The sequence below is a fragment of the Pseudorca crassidens genome, chromosome 7 (genome assembly GCF_039906515.1).
Source record: "Pseudorca crassidens isolate mPseCra1 chromosome 7, mPseCra1.hap1, whole genome shotgun sequence".
Taxonomy (NCBI): domain Eukaryota; kingdom Metazoa; phylum Chordata; class Mammalia; order Artiodactyla; family Delphinidae; genus Pseudorca; species Pseudorca crassidens.
The window spans coordinates 2,633,516-2,657,257 of record NC_090302.1 but is presented as its reverse complement, the minus strand read 5'-3'; the positions used below and the strand labels follow the sequence as shown (position 1 = coordinate 2,657,257).

Below are 23,742 nucleotides of genomic sequence, written 5' to 3'. Positions count from 1 at the left end.
CATTACATTACAGTGCGTTACATTTGCTCACTGCAAATATGACTCCTTGAGTCCCAACGGCCGTTGCGAGGTGGACGCCGTCAGACAGGGAGACCGAGGCACAGACTGCCCTGTGTGGTCACGCAGGGCTGGGTTCAAGGCCAGAGCTGCTCGACTCCATGGGAGCAGCTGTCCGCCAGGCCCTGTCTTTGGCTCGCACCCTGGTTTCACCCCCTAAGACCTCAGCCCGTGTGCAGGGCTCTGGGCCTGCCTGTCCTCCACACCCACGTGTGCCGGGATGCTGTCAATTAGCCTTTGCTGGTCCCCTGCCGGGTCTGCCGCCCCTCCCACTGCAGAGATAGTAACTCGTGGGGTCATCCCAGGAGTGGCCCCTCCGGCTCGTGCGTTATTCATGGAAACACTAATAGTCCAGCCCGAGTCCTCCTCGGCGAGGCTGCGGGGCCCCCCGTCTTGTATCAGCATTAACGTTCGAAGCATTCGGAAAGTGCCATCACGTTTGGAAAGCCCGATTCGGTTGAACTGGGGGACAGGGAAGAAGCCAGAAAATCCACGTTTCTAAATGTAACGCCTCGTGAGCAGAGAGCTGTGCTTTAAGGCCTCAGGGGCCCTTCTGGGCGTCACATCCCCGAGCCCCTTTGGTCCTCAGCCCTCGCGCTAGGGTGGGGGCCGTGACTATCCTAATTTCCTGGACAAGGAACCCAGGCCAAGAGATAGGAGCCACTTGTCTAGGGTCGCACTGCATTTGTCCCCACGTTTCTGGCCTCTCGTCCATGGTTTTATGACCTTGGGTATGACCTTGGGCAAGGCCTGGCCTCCCTGGGCCTCGACTTCCCAAGTCAAGGGCAGAACAGAGGTCGATGGCTGACACCCCTTCCAGCTCAGAACCCAAGTCCCTTCTCTCCCTTCGTCCTATCTCAGGCCTCCCCCAGCGCACCGTGGAGAAGGTCAGAGGTGAGGTTTCTGGAGGTCAAGTCTCTGCATCCCCAAAACCCGCACTCCAGGGGCTCTCAGATCTGACCCCTGTGTGGTGCCCGGCAGGGATGTACTTGATGGGTACCTCATTTAAATGGTGGTGGTGTATTGTCTTCCTGAACGACTGGCCATCTCGCCAGGGCTCCGTCCTTTAGTTGGGAGAAGTGTCACTTTTGTTTCTGCAGAGAGAGGAAGATGAAATTGTGTGTGCTTACAATTCATCTCGCTAATGGCAGCCTCTCTGGATCTGGAAATTAGACGTTAAGTATATTGAAGCCAGCTGATGGGATGACGCCCTCTGGAACAAATCAGTTAGCAGAGGCTATGACACTAATTGGGGCAACATCCCGGATTGTTTTGCTTTGACACTTCGGAGGACGTCGGTGTCGCCTGGGCGCAGCGAGGCCGGAGGACAGACGCAGTGGTTTGTGCAGAAGGCGCTCAGGGGGACCCAGACTGTCGTGTGGGCCCACCCGGCCTGTGAGGAAGTGGGAGGGAGCGTCCGTGACCTTGTTCCAGAGCCGAGGGGCCGAAGGTGCGGTCGTCTGTACTCACAGCAGCTTTTTTAAATTGTGGTAGAAAACACACAACGTTTACCTCCCAACAGCTTCGAAGTGTAAGTTCTGTGGCGTTAAGTACAGTCACCTTGCCGTGCAGCCGTCACCACTTCCTGGTGAAGCGAACCAGACCTGGGCAGTAGTTCTGGTGGTAAAAGCAGCCTGTGGTCGGAGCTGTTGCAGAAGGGGAAGGAGGCCGGTTCAGCGCCGGACACAGCCCGTGCGGGTGGGGATCGCAGCTGCGGAGGAGGAAGGCTGCTAAGAAGAGGCTGGGGGCTAAGCTGACCTAGCAAGATGCTTGCCGAAGGCAGGCCGGGGGGCCCAGACATCCCCTGGGGGGGGGGTGGGCACGGGGAGCCCCATCAGACATCGAGGTGTCTCCCCGGGGACCCCCATCGTGGATGGGATCCTCGTGCGCAGAGTGGGGAGCAGCCTGTAGTGGCGCGGCCAGGACCTGAGCCCAGGTCTGACCTCGCTCCCCGCGGGCCTGGACTCCCGGCGCCTTCCCCATCCGAGCCGGGCGTGGCGGGGTGCGTGGGTGCCCCCTTCAGCCGCCCTCTGAAGGGAAGGCCCCAGGAGCAGCCGCTTTCTCTCCAGGGCGTTGTTTGTTGTTCTGCTTCCGAGGGGGCAGGTGGCGGGAGGCTGATCCAGCACCCTGGCTTTCCCTTCCACCTGCGTCCAGGGCCGTCCTGGGCGGGGAGCTGGGGGTCCCCAGGTGGCTGGGATGCTCTGTCGCCAGCGTGACCTCGGGTAGTTGCCTCCCCTCCGGGCCTCCATCCCTCATCTTTCAGTGGGGTGGCGGGCTCGCCCCACCTCCCCTGGGGCTTATGGGTCCCCTGTGGGAAGGTGGAGATGGGCTGGTGGGCGGCTGTGATGAGCACCGTTGTGTCTCCCGTGGCTCTCTCCTGCCATCCGTGGGCGCTGGCGTCAGGGAGGGTGCTGGTCAGATAGGAGAGCGGACTCTCCTGGCACCTCCTGGGATGAGTGTGGGTCCTGTGTGTGTGTTTGGGGGCTGGGGGGGGGTCCACTGGGGCGGGGGGGCTGCTGGCTGGTGATCGATGGTTTTAGAGAGGTGGGTTCACAGGACCCAGAGTGTTCCCTGGGCCCAGCTGTCCACACCTCTGCAAGCCGGGCTGCTTCCCAGGAACGCCCTCCCTGGGGGCGGTGGGTGGACTCAGAGCAGCTGAGGCCTGCTTTGTTCCTCATTCAGCGGCCCCGCCCCACCCCATCCCTGGGCGGTGTTATTTATGCTTCCAGGCAGTTAGTTTCTGCAGGGAATCCGTGAGGGCTCTGCCGGGGTGAAGCGGTCACTTCCCCCTGAGTGGGCCCAGCAGATGGCCCCCTGCCCAGCCTGCCCCACCCCAGAAGGCGGCGCGGCTTGTGACGGGCCCTGCTGTCCCTGGCCACGCCAGGCGGCTGCCTGCTGGCGCCCTCCCCGAGTGGGCCTGAGCCGAGGGACCCACCCTGGGATTAACACCCTCCACCAGGAGGCCCCCCCCCCCCCCCACCGCTGCAGGGGAGAAAGACCAGCCTCTGTGTGACCTGGAAAGGAAGTGCTACCCTCTGGGCGGGGACAGACCGAGAAGGTGCCTGCAGGGCAGTGTCAGCCCCTGAGCCTCTCCCTGCATTTTGGAAAACTTGTCCACAGCCCGACTTTTCCCCCTGCCCAAGTGGCTAGTCGTCCTGGTAGGTTTCCGGGAGTGTTTGCACGAAAGCAGGCTTTTGCGCTTGCTGAGTTCACGTCTCTTTGGGTGGCTGAAAGCCTGACCCCCCGGTGGTGGAACTGCCAGGTCGTAGAGACGTGTCCTGCCGTGGGGACTTAGCCTCTCGGGGGGTGAGCACAGCGCCCGCGTGCCCCAGGAGAGGAGCGCGCTCCGCTCGCTTCCACATCCTGTCTTCTCTCCTTGTCCCCCGTAGGGGAAGGGGTTTGTACCCACCGGACACTTGGGCCTCACAGACCCCAACCCAGAGGGAAGAGAGGATGCTCGTGGTGCCTTAAGTCTGGGGCCGCTCCTTGTCTGGTCAGGCCTGAGCTGGGTGTGAGTCCCGGACACGCCGTTTCTAGCTGGGCCACCGCAGGCAGGGGACTGAGCCTCTCTGAATCTGGCCCCGCGACGCTACGTGAGGTTACCACCGCCCTCTCCTCGGGAGGCTGGGCCGTGAGCAGGGTGCCTGTCCTGTGCTGTCCCCAGATTCCTGCTTTTGGCCGAGATGTGCTGGGACACGGGGCAGCCCCGTGCGGGTCTCGGCTTGAGATGCGCGGCGGCCCGGCCGCTGGCTGTGGTTGAGAGGGTGCCGATGTGTGACTGCAGTCACCCAGGGGCCTCTGCAGACGGGTCCCGGCCTGTTAGGACGCAGAGCACAAGACCTGATCCCCTGTATGTCCAGCTGACCTGGTGCAGGTGTCGAGGGCCTGCCTTGGGAAGGGGAGCCCTCTGCACGGGGCCGCCGGAGACCAGGGTGCAGATCACAGGGGAGGCCTCTGCAGGCCGGAGTCCCAGGCCCACTTGGCCTTTCTACGCAGCACCCGGGGGCCGTGGCCCGGCTGTTCTCTGGCTCAGTTTGCTGTCTGTCTCACGGGGTCATCGCCATGCTTGCTGAGCAGGTGGGTGGCTCGGAGGGTCAGCGAGTCCTCGAGGGTCGTGGAAGCCCTCAGGCAGGTGGGTGATGGGGGCCAGATGCTGCAGTGTACAGGCGGGGTGAGCCCAGTGGCCCTTGGGGCCACCCCTGAGCAGACGTGGGTTCTGAGAAGTCCTTCCTTTGGTCAGGGTTCTCTCTCCGTCATTCATAAGGGCCTCTTCAGCTGCACGTGGGGTGACAGCGCCCTGCTGACAATGGCAAACACCTCCTCGTGCACTCGTGCAGGCAGTGGGCCCTCTGTGTGCCCAGTGTGCATGTTTAGTTTCCACGGTGACCCAGTGAGACGGGCACTAATCACTTACGCCCATGAGCTTTGTTTCAATAGACGGGGAAGCTGAGGCAGGGTGAGGTGAGCAGCTGCCCGAGCCGGGGCCGGGGCGGTGGGGCCCGGACAGCCTGGCTCCAGTTTTCTTTTGTGGAAAAGCGTTTGCTGAGCGCACGCTGGGTACTAGACTGATGCTTCAGGTCTGTGCTTCCGGGACTTTGCTGGGTGCCCGCACCACCCGGGTTCCTCAGCCCTGGCCGGGGCCCCCAGACCCCCTGTAACCCCACCCCTTGATTCCAGGCCCCCGGGACTCCGTGCAGAATGAGCCCCTGGCGATGTCGTCCTCACCCTGTGATGGGGAGGGAGGTGATAGCACCCCAAGGGGCACGGGGCGGGCGGCCCCTGGTGACGGCTCCTGGACAAAAGGACATTGAGGTGGACCCTGAAGGCTGATGGGAGGATCGGTTCCCATGTGGGGTGCCCCTCAGGGGTCCCCGAGGCCCATCGAGCAGCATTAGGCTCCCATCCCGTGTGAGGTGCAGGCCTGGGACCCTTTGATTGGAAGGAATGTCAGAGAGTGAGGCAGGGGCCTCCGGAGGGCCTCTACCTGAGCTCAGCTGCCCACCTGGGTGCAGACGGCTCCTGGAGTGGGAGGGCCTGTGAATTGCTCCACCTGCCGTTGGGGCCACAAGATCAGACCTTGCGCCAGCCCCCCCCCCCCCCCCCCCGCCCTCCCTGAGGCCTTCGCGGCTTCCTAAGGCCTCCGGGGGCAGCTGGCTCTGCTCTGGGCCGCGCTGGGCCTCCCCGCCCACCTCTGGTGGACCAGCCTCTGTGCGAGTTCATCTGAGATTTGTAACTGAGGTTCTGTCCTGTTGTCCAGCACAGTCTTCTCAGAGGTGGGTCCCCAGAAAAGCGAGAGCTGTGGTCTGAGCTTTGAACACCTGAGCTGGGTTGTCATGGACGGGCACCCACGGTGGGAGCTGGTCGAGGAGCCATGGCTCCCTCTGGCCCAGAGAGAAGCGGGGGAGGGGGCGCTTGTGGACCGGCCCGGGGGCATTGCGGGGCGTGGGCTTGCCTCCACCCCGGGGGTCCTGAGCATCCCGGGGTGACGGGCTACGGAAGGCCCTTCATGTCAGAGCTGTTGGATGGTTCTGGAGGGACGGGGTGTGTGGGCCACAGGGATGTCACCCGTCACCTTGGGGCCATGCCTTGGGAGCAGGGCTGCCCCGGGGTCATGTCTCTCCGGCCCCCCTAGGACGCGCGGGCTGGTGAACAGGGTGAAGGGATCGTCCGCGCTCTGCTGCGTGATTGCATGAGGCCCTTGTGAGCGCACGGTGGGCTTTTGCAGGAACAAGGGCCGCCGCTCGGCTGCAGGCAAGTTGGTGTCCTCAGATCCAGTCTTGTTTCGGAATGAAAGAGCCCTGAGAAAGCCACGTCACGGGGCCGCGGCTGCCATCGATGTGACAGGGACCCCTGAGCACACAGACCTTGAAGTCGCCAGAGAAGCCAGGGCGGGAGGTGGGGGTCTCCAGGGCAGCCGGCCGTGGGCCGAGCAGGTGGCCGCTGGACCTCACGCATCCCCCACGGCCCATGCGGTCGGGGGTTTGGAAGAATCGCAGGGCGCTCTGGAGCAAAGGAAGCCACTGCCTCGGAAAAGATTCACAGGCGTTTATGAATATGGTCGTGCCTTCCCAGCCTCTGGAGCGAGGCTTCTGCGGGGCCCGGAGTCATCCCCACCCGGCCTGTCTGCGTGGGTGTCACAGGCAGAGCCGGTGGACGCTGCGTGGATGGGGCCCTTCTGCAAGGAGCGGAGTCTCTGCATTTATGGGACGAGGATGAGCTGGGGACAGCCCTGAGCCCCTCCTGTGTGGCCTCCTTCGTGCTCCTTCTGCCTGGGTTGGGGTTGGGGGCGCGTGTGGATCTGAGGCCAGGGCCGAGGTGTCCCTGGGCGACCCCTGCCCATCTCTGGCCGTTTCCTTCCTTTATATTCCATGTTCTCACCAAGTGTCTATCTCATCAGAAGGCCTTGAGCTGTGTTTTTTTGGTTTTTTTTTTGCGGTACACAGGCCTCTCACTGTTGTGGCCTCTCCCGTCGCGGAGCACAGGCTCCGGACGCGCAGGCTCAGCGGCCATGGCTCACGGGCCCAGCCGCTCCGCGGCATGTGGGATCTTCCCAGACCGGGGCACGAACCTGTGTCCCCTGAATCGGCAGGCGGACTCTCAACCACTGCGCCACCAGGGAAGCCCGAGCTGTGTGTTTTTGAATGAATGAAGCTGATTAAATGTCTTTGAAATCTCTAGATTTTTTTCCCTAAACATAACTTCTCCAAGTATCCTGCACATACAGAAAAAGTGTCTGTCGTAAGCGGACAGCTCGATGAATTTTCACAGAGTAAAGCCACCAGGTAACCAGGACTGAGAGACAGGACGGAGCCAGCATCTCCTGGGCGCCTGGGGAGTTCCCACCACACCCCGTGGGGCGGGAGTGGCTGCCCTAATCGGCCCGCAGAGCATGGCGGGACCCAGCGAGGGCAGGGGGCTGACTCCAGCGAGGGCAGGGGGCTGACTCCAGCGAGGGCCCAGGAACAGAAGGAAGTACTCGTTTGATGAGTGACCTTGGAGGGCCCTTTGGAGGAGGCTGAGGTCGGGCAGGAGGCAGGTGAGGGCGCTCCCGGCCGAGGGAGCAGCTCAGGCGCGGGGGGCCGTTAAGTCACGGCCCAAGGAGGTGGCACGTCATCGATGCGTTTGCTCACCGTGTGCCTCTGGGGCCTCACCCCGGTGGCCTGCCAAGCGTGTGCGCGCGCGTGTGCTGGCTTTATTCTGTTCTGCTGCTGGTGTCCTGATTGCTCACCGTTCATTTCGAGTGCCCGCTCCTCGGCCGTGAGAGCCGCTGGAATCCATGTAAGCAAAGTCGTCAGTCGGCCGCGGGCCTCAGGTGAGGGTTTTGCAGTGCCCTTGGCCTCCAGAGTGGCCCCGGATCTGGGAAGTCTGGTCCGATGGCCTGTGCAATACCAGCACCAGCTTCTTGTACTCCTCTCGTGACGGAGCGCCCCCGGTGGCAGCCCACCTCCCTGGGGCTGCTCCCACGACACCCAGGCCTGCCTCCCTGGCACCCACCTGCCGTGGTGGGGACCGCGTGGGGTGAGCACAGCGGGTTGTTTCGCTATGTTCCTGTTCATCTTCACGTTCCTGAGCTGCCCCAGCAGGTCACCAGCTGGCTCTGCTATCCCCCCCGCCCCCACCCCCCCACTTCTTGCTGTGTTGCCCTCGGGGCCATGTCGCCAGCCCCCGTCTGGACTTCTTGCAGAGGGTCAGTGTCATTTACCAGGACCCTCTCTGAATCATTGGGGGAAGCAACGAAGCAGGGTCCACCTGCTTGAGGAGTGGTGAGTGGGGCATGAAGCCTCGTGCAGCCTTGGGGACGTCCCTCCCTGCGTCTCAGGAGGGAAGGAACAGAGAGGGGGAGGGGGCGGGGGCCCAGGGATGGAGCGTGGGAGATTGTTCCTGCGGGCCAGGTGGGGGAGCCGAGCCCCGGCAGTGGGGCGTGGGTGGGCCCTTCCTCTGCTGCCCTCCCCAGGCAGCGGCTCTTTCTCCTCCACTTCGGGCCGGCCTCTCCCTTGTGGTCACGGAGAATCTGTTCTGGGAAAAATGCATCTTTGAAGCCTACCCTCAGGGAGGAAGAAATCCGTGAAGTGGCTGGCACGGGAAGGGCCCTGACGCGCCAGGATTAAGCAGGAATCACGATGAAGCTTCTTTTCGGGGAGCGATCCGGAGCTTTGTCTGTGGCTGTTTTCCATCTGTCTCCTTCCTCACAACGTGCAGGGGAGGGAAAATCACTTTAGACTCCTTTCCTGCCGAGGGTTTCCTTTGCACAAACGGGGCTCGCGGTTGCCGGGCAGCAGGGATTCTTGGGCTGATACTGCTTCGGAAGGGAGAGAGGTTCTTCATGGTCCGCGTGAGCCGGCCACGCTCTGCAGCGTCAGGTGCCAGGGAGGCCACTTCCTGAGGCCGTCCTGTGGACAGCGCGCCCTCATTTAAGGAGAGCCCACTGCACACATGCCGGCACTGTGACACATGCTAGCAGGTCCCCCAGCGAGTCCAGTTCATCCCTCGGGTCTGAGGTTGAGTGGCAGGCACCTCCTCCAGGAGGCCTTCCCTGATGCCCCCCCACCCCAAGTTTGGTTAGGTCCCCTGCTGTGCTCCTGTCCTCGTAACACTGAGCACGCACTGGGTCCTGTGAGCTGCAGAAGTCACTTCTGGCCTCTCGTCCCCGGCACAGTGCTGGCATGTTGCGCTGCTCGCTCAACACGTGGGTGAGGACCCCCAGCCTCGTTATCGTCCCCACGCTACAGATGAGGGCCTGAGACCCCCGAGACCTCAGGGCATGGCCGAGATGGCGGGGACAGGCTGCAGCTGGATATCAAGCCGGGTTTAGCGACACCAAGCCTGGCACTCTGTCCCCTGTGGAAGGCTGTGCCACAGGCCCCTGAGATGGGGGCGGGCAGGTGCCTGACCCCTCAGCAGGGTCCCCCATCCTTGCTCCCTCGTGCAGGGAGTCAAAGGCGGAATTCCCAGGACGCATGAACAAGGTAGGCAGGCGCTCCCTAGCCCGTGGTCAGCTGCTGCCCTCAGCTTCTCCCCACCCTCCCACTCTGCTGACCCATTTGGAGCCTCCCCGCCATCCCCGGCAGGGATGGGGACTCCTGCTGAGGGCAGTGTGCTGGAGCTGCTGCTTGGGGGTCTCCCCCAGCTCCCAGGTGTGGCTTCCCGGGAATTGTGCCACGACTGCTGGTAATTCTGCAGCGTCTGCAGCATCACCTCTTCAAGGCTGTCCTGTCAGCGATGCTATGACAAAAATGCCATCGACTGGCTGGCTGAAACAACACACGTTTATTTCTCACATCTCTGGAGGCTGGAAGTCTGAGATCAGGCCCCCAGACGGTCGGGCTCTGGTAGGGGCTCCCTTCCTGGTTGGCAGACGGTCACGTTCTCGCTGTGTCCCCATGTGTTGGAGAGAAACAGAGAACATTCCCCAGTCTCCTCTCCTCAGGGCACCAATGCCCTTCATGAGGCTCCACCCTCATGACCTAATTGCTTCCAAAGACAGTTGCATCGGGGGTTAGGGCTTCAATGCAAGAATCTGGGGGGGACGCAGACATTCAGTCCACAGCGAACGCTAACCATTGTGCAGTGACAGACAACCACAGAAGGCTTGGAGGTGGTGGAAGTGGGGGGCTGCTCCCCCAGGAAGGGCAGAAATGATGATTATGACTGTGACAGTGAACCCACAGGCTGGGTGGACCTTCTCAACCACCAGGGTGTGTATTGCCCCCGTTTCTCGGGCAAGGAGACTCTGGGACTCAGCTGCACTCAGCATTGCCTCCTCGGTTGGGGGGGGATGGGGACCCTTGTCTGTCAGACTCAGAACAACCTTTCTTTTTTTAAAAAAAAAATTAATTTAGTTTTGGCTACGTTGGGTCTTTGTTGCTGTGCACGGGCTTTCTCTAGTTGCGGTGAGCGGGGGCTACTGTTCGTTGCGGTGAGCGGGGGCTTCTCTTCGTTGCGGTGCGCGGGCTTCTCATTGCGGTAGCTTCTCTTGTTGCGGAGCACAGGCTCTAGGTGCACGGGCTTCAGTAGTTGTGGCTCGTGGGCTCAGTAGTTGTGGCGCACGGGCTTAGTTGCTCCGCGGCATGTGGGATCTTCCCGGACCAGGGCTCGAACCTGTGTCCCCTGCATTGGCAGGTGGATTCTTAACCACTGTGCCACCAGGGAAGCCCCAGAACAACCTTTCTTAATGCTCAGTGCTGTCAGATCTTTCCAGAAACACCCACCCAGGCATGAACGCGCTTGGGTTTGCAGTTTGTCTTGTAATTTGTGTAGCTGCTCGAGGCCGTCCTCACGCAGCTCCGTGGCTGCTGTGGCGCCGATGGTCATCCCTGACGTCCCTGATCCCTGTCCTGCGGGAGGTCAGCAGAGCCGGGAGCCTATGAACACAGCGAAAGCTGAACTCTGCCTGGCGCTGGGACCTGGGAGGGGCAGAGCCACACCCTCCTTTGTCATCAGAAAGCCCAGGGAGAAAGTAAACACTGCAGGGCTGCAGGGTAGCCAGAGCTTCAAAGGCTCTGCAGGCGCTGGCGTCAGGAGCAAGGAGTGGGCGAGGGCTGATCCGGCAGAGGAGAGATTCTGCGGCTTGTGCCGCCCAGTGCACTGGGGTTGTGCTTGCAGTTAATAACTGAGTTGCTAAGTCATCACTTCAGAGATAAGTGTGTATATTGGAAAATTATTGCCGTGGCTTAAAGATACAACTTTTGTTCCCCTTCCCATTAAAATGGCCATTAATCAGGGAGAGCAGTAGAGCAGCTCTGAGTCACCGGCCCTCGCCAGGTGCTGGCTGCCCTCACCTCGCCCCCATTAGCAAGCTGGGAGTGTGACAGATGAGGAAGGCCCAGGGAGCCAATGAGCCGGAAATGCCGGGGCGGGGATTCCTGGGTGAGGCTCAGACCGGAGGCTGAGGCGCTAATCAGACCATCCACGTTCTTAGTCATCTCTACTACTGTGTGTGGGTGACCACTCTGACCCTCAGTTTCGTTATCGGACAAGGGACACAGTATCACCTCCTCATGTGGTTGAGGATTCGGTGAGGCAGTGGGGTAACTTTGCAGCCCGGTGCCAGGCTGGGGGTCAGGGTCAGAGCTCAGGTTCATGGTCAGGGCTCAGGCTCACTTGAGCGTAGGCTTCTTCAACGAGGCCCCTGGTTGGTGTGAGGCTCTGAGACGCGGCAGCGTTGCCAGGTTGCCCGGGGGTGTGGATCCCCCGCCTCCAGGGGTTGTGGCTTGGCGTCCCTCGGAACTGTGTGCTGGAAGACCGCCACCACCTCAGTACCCAGTGTCCCCCAGTGCAGTTCTAGGACGGGATGGAGGAAAACAGAATCCACTCCCTGTTTCTCAGCAGCTACGTGAAGTCTGAGGAGGGTGTGAAAATGCAGAAGACGCCTCTTAGAAAGGGCTTGGGGTCAGGCAGCCTGGAGCCAGCCGCCTCTTACAGTTGGGTCCCCGGCAAGTGAGGTCGCAATCCCCTCGTCTGGAAATTGGGGAAGATGGTCCTGACCCCACGGCATTGTGCTGGGGCCAAACCACACGTGCCGAGGCGGGAGTCGCTGCAGCAGCGGAGTTAGGTGTGTCTGGGGTGGGCCCTGGGGACCTGCTCAGGGAGCCGGCCTTGTAGACGCCTGCTGCCTGGCCCCTTGGTTCACCGTCTCCGCCACTAGGAAGAGGGAAGGGAAGAGTGTAGCGGGGGCCCTTCGGGAGGGCAAGGCCTCCTCCTGGGATGGGGGGCTCCTCCCACCCTGCCCAGTGCTGTTCTGTGAAGTGTGTGGGCATCCCAGCCCTGGGCCGCCCTTGGGATGCTCGTACCTTCGGGGCAGTGACTCGTGACTTTGTGGCCTCACCCTGGATCAGCGGGGAGCTGTGTCGCTGCCCGTCTGAAGCTGGCTTTGAGATGCTTCCTACGTTTTGACACACCTTCATCCCACTTCTTACCTGCCAGATGGGGGAGGGGAGGCCCGGCCTGTGCTCGCCTCCTGCTGCCCGGGCAGCTCCATCAGCAGCTGTGCTAACAGGGAGGTGGGAGGGAATGTGGAGGGGGGTGGTGAGCCGCATTCACAGACGGTGAGTGGCGGCCTGGGGCGACCCACCCCGTCAGGCTCCCAAAGCCACCGTTGTGGTGGGCGGGCTTCCTGGCCTCGGGGCCTCACTTAGCAGCCCTGCTCTTCCAGGGTTTACGATCCTGCGCTGCTGTCTCTTGGCCTCAGGTTGGGTGGAGGAGCCAGCCTTGCTGGGGCAGGGCCGGGGTGGAGATCTGGAGCCCCGCAGCTGGATGGGTGACCTGGGTCCACCTCTGCTCACCACTTGTCAGCTGTGAATCCTCGAGCCTCAGTTGCTCCTCTCTGAAATGGGAAGGTTGGCAGGAGTGTCTCCTGGTGGAGGGGGCGTTTTGGAGAATAAACAGAAATAAGCCTGGTAAAGACTTGGCCGGGGGGAGGCCTGGACGCACGTCAGCTGAGGTTGTCAATGAAGACGGTCAGGGCAGGGACCTGGAGCTCCAAGTGGCGTCCCTGCCTCCCCGGCTGGCTCTGCCTGGAAGCTACTGGGTGGCCTTTGCAAATCACTTACATCTCCCTAGCTGGGTTTTAGGTTTCCCATCTGCGGATTGAAGAATTTGGACCAGGTGGTGGCCAAGCTCCTTCCACTAAGGATTTTACGTTTCCTGACCGATTCCTGCAAACCCTCCTCGTTGGGAAGAGCTCCAGCTCAGGGTCTCCCTGGTCCTCTCCCAGCCCTGTGATCACGGAGCGCTTGCCTCGATGTTATGGGTCAGACACCATAGACAGCCGGTGCCCAGGGACTCTTGGATGGACACGGTGTGCTGCAGGCGCCCCTGAGCCTCATGGCTGGGCGCTCTGCATGCTCCGTTCACACCTGACCCCTCGCTGTGTTCCGTGAGAACACCTGGATCCAGCTTCCCTTCCAGCCTCTTCTTTCCTGGTTCCCAGGGTTATGGAGTGCTGCCCCCAGCGTTTCCTGCTCCGGCTGGGTCCTCGGCTTCCTTCTCCTCTCGAGTTACGGGCGCTGGCCCATCACCCTTACACACTGGCCGGGGCAGCTGGCCACCTTAGCTGGTTGCAGTGGGGAGGGGATGGTGCCGGGGGACGGGGGCTGCTGCTCGGCCCTCCTCTTCCAGGTCTCCGGAGGGTGTCAGGATGGAGGGGATATTAAATCGCAACCCCCCGCCAAGCGTAGCCTCAGAGACACAGAGAGGGCAGGGATGCTGGTGGCAGAGAACACGGGGAGGAACGGGGGTGGCCCCTGCCCCCTTCCCATCTCCCCTCTTGGGCTCAGTGTAGTGCTCAGCTGGTCTCAGAGGCCCCGGGCCACGTGCCGTCCTCCTCTCCAGGCTCCTGGCCCTGGACCGTTTACAGCTGTGACGTCCCTGGGGGCTCTGCTTGGCCCCCTCACCAGGGGCCTCACCAGGCCCTTTGGGTCTGTCCTGTGCGCCGTGGCCCGGGACCCTCAGATGTGATCAGAGCCAGGGGAACGCCAAACTAGGTCACAGCCTTTCATTCCCAGTAGGAAATTGAGGCCTGGGGGGTGGGGTGGACGCTCAGAGAAAGGGCCAAGCAGAGAGCGGAGCCAGGGTCCAGCCTGTCCTCCTTGAGCACCCACCTTGGGTAAGGTGGGGGCCAGGGCTGTCTCCTGGCCCCGGGGAGGTGGCTGGGACACGTGCTCAGCGTCCTTGCTTTTGCGGGGCCTCCTATGTGTTTTAGGAGCGGAGCTCCAGTGCGGTCCCCGCCACCAGCGGTGAGACCTTGGTCCTGTCACCGTCCCTCTCTGGGCTTCAGTTTTCTCAACTTGTAAGTAAGAGCGGGGCGGCCCCCGTGGTGGGTGTGGCTGTGGAGACGGAGGAGTGTCCACGCACAGAGGGAGCTGAGGGCTTGCCAGACGCTGGCTCCGCTGGAGGTGCACTGCAGGCAGAGCGGTGTGGGCCCACCGTCACAGGTCCGAGAGGGCCCGGGGCTCAGGGATCCCTCTGTGTTGGGTCGCAGACGTCAGCAGCTACAGAGTCCGAGGCGTGAAGATTTGGGCTGCTGGTCGCTGAGGCTCGGGGTGGTCTCTTCTCCCTGCGTTTGAAGGTCCTGATCTGGACCCACCGAGCGAGGAAGTGCAGCTAGATTTGGGGAATTGTTTCAGATCTCACTGAAAGCTCAGTTCAAGGGCACGACAGAGCAGTGGGCCAATTCTGAGATATCCACAGTCTTTGCTTTCTTAGCCTAACTTTTTCTTTCCTCCGAAATCACTTGTAATTTATAATGGTTTCCTTCTAAATATGCAGCGAGTGAGCTGTAGGTTCCCCGATAGGTGAGTTTCCGGGCAACGTATTGAAATGAGGTTGATCATCTGGCCCGTTTTGTCTCCTCGGAGCTGCTGGTGTGTTCGCAGATGAGTGGTTCTGGCTGATAAGAAAGTCCTGCTGGTCTGTGCAGTTCCTGCTTAATGATTCCTAATGACCGAGGGGAGCTGGGGCGGGAAGCCCACTTGTCAGCGACTGGGCAGCGTCCGGCCCTTTTAAAGGCCGACTTGTAGCCATCTCTGTTCTTGCACTGGATCGTCTCTGCCCATTCTTAGGTTCACGTTTTGAGTTGCAGGGCGGTGACGTTTTGTGTGATGACAGCAGAGCTGCCGTGACGGATAGACCTGGGCTGGGCTGGCTTACACGGGAGGTGGCGGAACCGTTCAGAGAGTTTCCCGGTGGGCAGAGAGTGTGTGCGCGTGCGTGCGTGCGTGCGTGTGTGGGCTCTGCTCCACGCAGGCCTTCTGGGATCCAGGCTGATGGCGGCTTTGCCACCTTTAAGTGGGGCTTTCACCCCAGGAGCAGGGCGGTTTTGTGAGCTAGGTCTGCAAAGCAGCCTGCTTGATGTCTGTTCCCAGTAACTGCAGGCGAGGCTGGAAGATGTGGTCTGGTGGGGCCTGGAAGAGGAGTTGGGGTTTTTTGCCCACTGCGGGCTCCCGTGTGGAGTACGGTGCAGCTGATGGGAGCACGGGCTCGGCTGACACAGACTGGGTCCAGTTCCTAAGTCAGCCACTTATTGCTGGGTGACCTGGGGCAGGGTTCGTGTTCTCTCTAGTCCCCAGCGTCTGCATCTAGTAAGTGGAGAGTTGGGGGAGAGAACCTTCCATGCAGGAACCATGTTTGTGCCATGCTAATCCTATGACACTTAGGAAGGGCTCAATAAACAGTAGCGCAGGTTCTCATAATTAAGAAGTGGGGATTGGGAGGCAGGGTCTCATTGGAACCTTTGCTGTTGGTCCTGTCTGTCCATCTGTCCGTCCACCCATCCACCCATCTGTCGATCCGTCCGTGCATTCATCCATTCATCATTCACCTGCCCATCTGTCTGTCTGTCCATCTGTCCACCCATCCAACCAACGGATCACCCATCCATCCCCCATTCACCCACCCATCTACATGTCTGCTCGTCCACACACCCACCCGAATCCCCAGATATCCTTTGAGCCTTCTTTAAGTCACTCTGTGATTTAGGCCGTCATATAAACTCGGTGAGCTGCAGTTTTTCTCACCTGTGAAATGTGAAGAGGCAGCTCAGAGCCTGGTTTTGAAGGTCAGATGTGATGCCAGCCCCAGAAGAGCTTGGAAAAGCTGACCATGGGACATGAAAGGTGTCGATCGTCTGGGATGCCTGAAGCTGTCTGCAGGGAGCCCCTGGAACCACGGCCTCTGCTCGCCCTGTAGGGAAAGGGGAAAGCGTGGAGGCTGAGAGACATGTCACGGACCCCTCCCCCACCTCACCGAAGGTACAGCGGGGTGGATAACAGAAGGTTCTCCTCTCAGAGCCACAGCTGACGGTGTAAGCTTGAGCGAGTCCGCGGGTCACTGGTCCTTGAATTCCTGTCTGTAAAATGGGGCCACAATTTCAGTCCAGCCTATCTCATGGGAGGGAGCCTCCTGGGGCTCTCTGAGATGGCGTCTGTTGGGGAGCAAAGTGGCCCTGAATCTGATCCACCCTCTATTACGTCCCGACCACGAGGCACGGTGCCTGCACTCAGCCGCGCGCATTAAACATTTGATGAGTGACTAAGTCAGAGGAGCTAAAATCATTCATGTCCTCTAGACTGAAACAGCATTTTCATGAGATCATACTTAATTTACTTCCCTTTTCTGGTATTGTCTGTCCTGTCCTATCCCATCCCATCCCCCCTACCCCCACCCCTTACCATCCCATATCATCCCATCCCACGCCATCCCATCCCTTCCCGTCCCGTCCCATCCTTTTCCGTCCCATCCTATCCTACTTCACTGAAAAAATGCCGTTAGGACCCGCCCAAGTTTACGCCTCACCAGTGGGTCACCACCTGCAGTTTGCAGACTCTGCCCCGGAGCAGTAAGGTGAGTCCTCACCTGAGTTACAGCCCTTGCTGGGCAGGAGGCTGACTGATTACGGCTGGACCTCCTGCAGCCCAGGGACGACCCGAGCAGAGGAGGGTTGGCGAGCCGGCAGCCCAGAGCTGTCTCCGCCCACTCGGGGCCAGGCCCTTGAGGCCGCCGTCTGGCTGCTTCCCCTGCAGGTTTCAGCAGAGGCTTCAGCAAAGGCGTAACGGGTCCAGAGCTGCCCGGAGGCCTCGGGATGTCCTCCCTGTCTCCCCCTGGAGACCCCTGAATGATGCTGCTTTTTGTCTACCCCTGGAGACCCCTGAATGATGCTGCTTTTTGGAGTCCGAGATCCCCTCTCTGTCTGTCTCCTCATCTCTCCATCTCTCCCTCGGCCTCTGGTCTCCGTCTGCCTCTTCAGCCCTCGCCCTGAACTCCTCTTTTTAAGTCGTAACAAAGGCGCGAGCCTGAAGCCAGGAGCTTCGCCCTCTTCCTGTGTTTTCATCTGAATAGGGGGTGGGTGAGGCAACCCTTAATCACCGCGTGGATCTCCTCGCTCCCCTGGTTGTGCAAAACCCCCTTCTGTGAGCCGTTTGTGAGCACCTGCTGCAGGCCAGCCACCTGACACACGTTCCGCCGAGTCCAGCAGAGTCACATGAGAGACACGCTTTTCTCCCCCATTTCACAGACAGGCAAACTGAGGCAGGGGGGCCGGATTTGAACCCAGGACTGTCTGGGCTCTTCCTCCCCAGCAGACCATCTGGCTGCAGCCCAGACCCGCCCCGGTGGCCCCCAGCCCCACACATGCTCTGCTTGGGCCACCTTCTGAGGAGGAGCCGCCACCTCTGTCCCAGCCTTTGGCCTGGGCCCGGGGGTCTGCATTCTAAAGGTCCTCCCATGCACGTGTGGAAGCTGATTGGCCACCGGTGTCTGGGAATCTGTCTGCCTGGATGGAGGCCAGGTGGAGAGCTGCAGGGTCGAAGCAGGCCACGCCTGGTGGCGACGGGGCCAAGACTGCCGTCCAGGGTCCAGACCCCGGACCCCGGCCTCCCAGCCTCTGGGCTGTCACACCCGTTCTTGTTCCTTCACCGAGTCTTAAAGGAGCTGAAACATTAAAGGTCACAGTCAAGACGTAGATGCAAGTGAAGAGCACGGACAGCCGTGGCTTTGGGGAGTTGGCCGTGCACGTTTCTCCTCCCAGCAGGACTGGTCCCCGTGGGCGCACACCCTTCTCCTGTCAATCCCCTGCCCGGCCCCTGCACACACGTTTCTTTGTTTGCCTGGAGCTGAGGCTCCGTGGGCCCAGGCGGGAACAGTTGGTGGAACGCTGAGCCCAAAGGTCTGAGCCGCTTGTATGTGGAGGGAAGGGGAAGAGGGAGGGAGGAGGGAGAGCAGGTGCCGTGTCTTTTCATTCATTATCAGGGATGCAGATGAGAAGTGGAGATAAAAGTTGGGGAAATGTCATCCTTTGACATTTACGTTTTCAGAGGAGTTGGCAGGACTGTGGGCCAGGAGGTTTTTCATCATCACGGGAGAGCGATGCCTCTGGGGAAGCCCAGCTCCTCCATCCTGGGAGTGGGGCAGGCACCGGCCAAAGGCGCCTCGGGAAGCCGCTGAGGTGCTTCACGCCCCCCACACCCCTAACCTTTCACGCGGGGCAAGTGCCCCTCATCTGACCCCGTGGCTCTGAGGGGTCCCACGTCTGTTCCCAGCAGCCCCTGCCCTGGGCCTCTGGTCACTGCAGTGAGGTCCCCCCTCACCTCACCCCCCCGGTGAGACCTGACATTTCCCTTCTTGCACAGACACCAGCCAAGAAACGCACAGCCCACGCGGAGCGGGGGGCAGGGCACCTCCGGCAGAGCTGGGACAGTTAATCCTGTTAACCCCGTTTAAGGAGCTGCTCCTGTCTGGTGACACACATCCAGAGCGGAGCCCTTTACAAACTGCTAGTGACAGGTTCCAGCCTGGAGCAGAGCGACTGAGAGCTCAGGACTGAGCTTTGCTGTGGTCATGGCAGCAGGAGAAGCCATTCTGTCCGCTGGGACTGTGGACACGTGGACACAGGGACCGGTCTCCTGGCCTCAGCTCACTCCGCTGTGGCAGTTCCTCCCTGTCCTGGGCTCCACCTGTATGAGACTCGGCCTTGGCCCTGACTGCAGGTTGGCAGACAGGTTTCGTCTCCTGTGCCGATGCTGACGGGCTGCTGGTGCCTTGTGTGGACTCCGCGGGAAGGACTCTAGGCCTGTGTCTGGCTCCATGCGGAGGAGTGCGGCAGTTGATTAGTAATGTCTGCCACGGTAGGCGTAGGAGAGGGGTGGCGTGTGTGCCCTCTAGTTGCTAAGCCCTTTGGCCCTAACACTTCAGCATTCTGTCTAGTAACTATAAGGACATCAAGCAACATTGCTTTAATTTTTGTTCTTCCTAAATATTTAGAGCCCTTGAAAGCCAAGAATAACAGCAGAAGCCAAGTTGCTCGTTGTTTGTGAAAGGCCTCTCGGAGCACACAAGTGTGGGCGCCCTGGCTGGGCCAGCTGCACAATAAACCCATTGAGTCTTGTCTGAGAAAACACAGAAGAACCCTGTCATTCTTTGCATTCATAACTTCCGTGCGTCCCGGCCCCTGAAATAGAACCCCTACCGGAAGACAGCGCACAGCACTCAGCTTGTTGGCCCAGTCTGCCGTCTCGCCAGCTGAGAAAGGGCCCTTCTGTATGGTTTGGGGTTCTCTCCCCCTCTTTTTTAAAAAGAAATTGCTGCTAGAAGGAGAGTTGCCCACAAGGAAGTCTGAGGCGTGTGTCCCGGACGGGGGACTTCGGGAAGGTGACCTAGCCTCAGTTTTCCCGTCTCCCAAGTGTGCACAGCAGGCCTGGCCTCTAGGGGTGTGAGGATTCGCTGGGATGGTGGCCATGAAAGGCCCATCAGACTCAGTTTCTGAGACAGCCAGCGCTCAGCAGAGGGTGTCTGTGACTTTAGCAAGTGGTCATCACGGGCCACGTTCACGTTCCCCGTCCTCAGACGTGCACCCACACCCCCCCCCACCCCCGCACCCGTGCACACGCAGCTGGCTCTCAGAGTCGAGGCTTGCCCCTGCCTCCTCGGTGCTCAGGTGTCTGGCACGGCAGGTGCCCCGTCAGTCCTGCCGGGAATCGTGAGCAGCTTGTGTGAGCTGTGAGTCATTCTCGGGTGCGTTATGCTGTGTTCGGGGTCAGTCACCGCCCTCTCCTGGCCTCCATTACCCCGTGACCGTCTGCGGAGCCTCCTCCCTGCTTGCCGCTGGTCATTTTGGAGATCTGTGGAATGGCCACGTGGAGGCCTCTGAGGCTGGGAGCTGGGTGGGTCCTGCGTATCTGGAGGGGGCTGGACACAGGGCAGGACCGGGTTGGGGCAGGGGCGGCAGATGGAAGTGCTTCTCGCCGAGCACTTCGGGAATTTGAATTTGACGAGTCTTGTCCGTCTGGGGAGAGCCTGCTGGGATCCCCTCATGAAATCTGAACCTGGGCTGCTTCGTTTTCCCTCTATACTCCGACCCCCCAGGGCGCCGGGCATCTGTTTAAATGGTCCTACTGGAGAGAGGAGGGGCTGGAAGGGAAGGGAGCGTTATGCTGGGATATTTGCGTCTGCGCTGTGCCCCGGGCTGCTGTGTCACCTTGGGGAACTCTCTTGACCTCTCTGGGCCACTGTTTCCCCATCTCTGAAATGTATCAGCACCTACTCGGAACAGGAGTTGTTATTAATCACATGGTAACTTGCAGAACAGGAGCCTGGGATGAGCACTTTGTAGGCATGATGTCTGAGCAGACAGACTCTCAGTGGCCCCGATGAGGCAGACCCTCTCCTGGGGGAGAACGAGACTCAGGGAGTGGTTGGTGTCGGAGCCCCGGGAGTCGGCAGAGGCGGGCTGTGAGCCCAGCCCTGCTCCTCTCCAGGGCGCTGCGCCGGGCGTGCAGCAGCCCTCAGCAGATATTAGTGCACCAAAATGACATATTTTGCACGTCAAATACGAAAGAGGTGTCTTGCCTAAAAAATCTTATGCTGTGTTTTCTTTTGTTATTGTTTACCAAGATGAAATGGGCTCAGTGAACTGTTCTCGACACCTACAAAACACTTCATGACAGTTTTATGATGACTTTAGGCTTTCTGGTGAAATTACAGAAGCATCTTTTCGTCTCCCCCCAGGTCATCTCGGCCGTGTCGAGGCTCTCCCTGCACAACTTGGCTCAGACCAAAGGGATCAGGTGAGCTTCGCGGAACGCGCGCTGCTGAGTGCCTGCCCTTTCATCTTCATCCGCCGCCCGCGTGCCCTGTCGCAGATATTGGAGTTTTGAGCAGACACCGTCTGCCCTGTGCCTTTCTCGTGAATTTTCAGCATGTTGTCGGGTTGCCTGTTGCCAGCGGCTGGAAGGGGCGGGGAGGAGGGGAGAGGCTTCAGCTCACGCCGGGGAAATCTTGCAGCGTGTTGCTGATGGCCGCAAAATCCCTCTCGATTTAGGTGATAAGATCAGCAAATTAATCCTTTCACAGACCATTGCCTACCTAAATGCATCAGAAGTGGGTCTTGCCTCGCATGAAGTAGCAGTGTTTGGTTGCTGTGATGGGGCCGAGCCAGGGGACCTGTCTGCTTGGGGCTGCGGGCCTCCCGCAGGAATCTCTCCACTCTCAGCTTTAATTCTGCTTGGATTGCAGAGAATCCCATGGCCCCCGTTGGTCTGATCTCTCGTCCCTGACACGTGGACGTCGTGGGGCGAGGGGCCCTGGAACTGTGAGGGCGGAGGGGTCAGGGGAGATGGGGGGATGGGGGCATGCCGGCCACGGGGGAGGGGGACGGGGCGGCAGCCCCAGGTGAGGACTGGTCATTGTGTATTCTGACCCATGGATTGGGGTCAGGGAGACCAGGTTCCGTATCCGGTGAGGACAAGCACGGGGCCTCCCTTCCTCGATGTCCCTGGGGATTGTGGGCTAGCAGGGTGGGGACGAGAAGCTTGGGACGGCAGAAATAGCTCCTCCTGCGGGTGCAGTGGATGGGGTCGCACCTGGCTGGGTGCAGGCGACTTCGTGAGGGTGGTGGAACTACGGAGGGGCTTCGCCCTGGTGTTGTCGTGGAGGGGGGCGCTGCACATGCGTGGGCTGGGGGTCCCAGGACCAGGGTGCCTACAGCAGTGGGACCCTTGGTGGGGCTGTTTGCCCAGGTCCAGAGGGTCACCGGAACAGACGCAAATATTAGGGAACCCACCCAGAACCTCTTTCTCTGTCGGGTTCTCCAAGGACTCAGAAATTTCACTGAATTGAGGATTTTTTTTTTTAATGTCAGCTGAAGGATAGGCTGTTTAAAAATGTTTTTAAGCTGCTATTAAACACATATTCGAGAATATTTATAACACGTTTAGGGTATAAGGAATAACATTAAGACGAAATCCCTGTACCCACCACCCAGCCTACGTTCTAGAACTTCCGCTGTGAGGCCCCCAGTTGCATGGGCTGGTTTTCATTGTAGCTTTTGTCTGTAATAGGAACATGTTAAAAATGTTTAATTGAGAAGAGCGAGTTGTTTCCGGATACAAAGACAGCACGTGGATTTTTTTGTGTTTTTCCCAGAAACGGTCGTCCGTTCTTTCCCCCGCTAGCCCGGGACGACAGGCGGTGTTCCGGGTCGCCTCTCACCCGTTCCAGCACATTCTCCACCTGCGTGCCTGTCTGCATGTACACGTAGGCGGGAATGAAGTCCTGCCACAGAAGTTAGTCATTTTCTCTGCTTTGTCACGTAGCGTGAGAATGTGAGCTTTTCTCTCAATCCATTAAACGTCCTCCCAAACAGGGGCCTGCTGCCAGGGAGCCCCGTGGTGCCCCTGGGGCGGACGAGCCAGCTGGCTGTGCTTGGACTCGGTCCTGCGGTGGCCTGAGCACCGTGCCAGGCTCCCCACGCCGTGCCCTGCCGTGCCCGAGGCCCGTGACTGAGGCTGGGACCGCCCTGTCTACAGGCTCCTGGAGCCTCAGTTTCCCTGAGGGTTGACAGCCAGCCATAGGGTCTGCCGGTGGCTTAGAAGGTGGTGAGGGGCCTGAGAGCGGGCATGTGACCTCTGATCAGCGTGGAGGCCCCTGGGGGACGGGGCGGTGCCCTCCCTCCTGGCCTTCTCGCCCCCATCCCCCCATCTCCCCTGACCTCTCCGCCCGCATGGTCCCAGGGCCCCCGCCCCACGACCCAGGTGCCCCCCAGGCTGCTCCCGTGGTGCTCTCCGAGGCTGGCAGGTGAGCTTGGAAACCTGCCCTCTCCCCTCCCTGTTCCGGGAGCTGCCCGGGCAGTGTGTGGGCACAGTGGCCCCCTGGATGGGGAATGAAGACCCCAGCCCTGAAGGTGGCCGCCCCTAGGGCGATGGTGAGCAGAGAGGGTTGCGATCTGGGCTGCGGAGGTGGTGAGACCCGGCTGTAAACCCTGCACCTGTTGGCTGTGTGCCTCGTGTGGGAAGCCCCTCTCTGAGTCGGTGCATGGGATTCACCCAGGGGGCTCATCAGGGTTCATTCAGATGCGGCACGTAAATCCCGAGGTCAGTGTTGGCCCACGGAAGGGCTCAATACATACTACAGTTTGTTGCAGGGACATAACAGGGTGCGTCGGGGGCCCCCAAGACCACCCTCGGGTCTGACGATTCGCTGGGACTCAGAGAACTCAGCAAAGCCGCTCTACTCAAGATTCTGGTTTATTATAGCAAAAGGAACCAGATACAAATTAGCAGGTGGAAAAGGCACATCGATTGGCGTCCAGGAGAGACGCTGCACGAGTCTGCCAGGTCTCCTCTCTCTGCTTCATTCTCCCAGAACGATGTGTGATGTCACGGGTGAGGGTTGCCAGCCAGGGAAGCCCCCCTGAGCTTTGGTGCCCAGGTTCTCGTTTGGGGTGGGTCATGTAGACATGGCTGACTGCCCACGTGGGTGACCTTAGCCTCCAGCCCCTGCAGAGGTCGAGCTGGTATGGTGGGGCCCTAGGCCCCCCCATAAACCCCATCATTTCCCAGACTCTGTGGCTGGGCCCAGGGCCCCCCAGGTAGACAAAGATGCTCTTATCAGCAGGACATCCCAAGGGCACAGAGGTCCCTGCTGGGAGCCGCCGGACCAGGGCCTGGTCTTTCTTGAATGTGCAGGGTGCGGGCAGCCCAGGTCTGCTGAGTTAACCCTTTACTGCACACGGGGGAGGGGGAAATGAAGGGGATGGGGGAGGTGTTTGCAGACAAAAGGAAGAGGCAGGACCTCCCGGGAGGAGCAGAGCCTTTGCAGGAAGAGCTGCCCTGCTCACCTGCATCTCCTCCTCGTCTGTATCGCTCGGTTTCCCCTGTGCCCCATCCCCACCCTGTGTTTCTTCTCCCTCCTTGTCTG

At 60.4% G+C, this 23,742-nt stretch overlaps 1 protein-coding gene across 11 annotated transcripts in view; it reads left to right on the top strand.

Moving 5' to 3' along the window:
• VAV2 (vav guanine nucleotide exchange factor 2) overlaps positions 1-23,742 on the top strand; it is a 178,001-nt gene that overhangs the window by 74,500 nt on the left and 79,759 nt on the right. For all 11 annotated transcript variants that reach the window (XR_010944761.1, XR_010944760.1, XM_067742772.1 and 8 more), the window contains exon 3: positions 20,554-20,612. Coding sequence is in view for 9 of the 11 variants with exons in the window: in XM_067742772.1 (XP_067598873.1) it covers positions 20,554-20,612 (59 nt within the window). In the remaining 2 variants the exon portion in view is untranslated. The remainder of the gene's footprint in view (positions 1-20,553; positions 20,613-23,742) is intronic.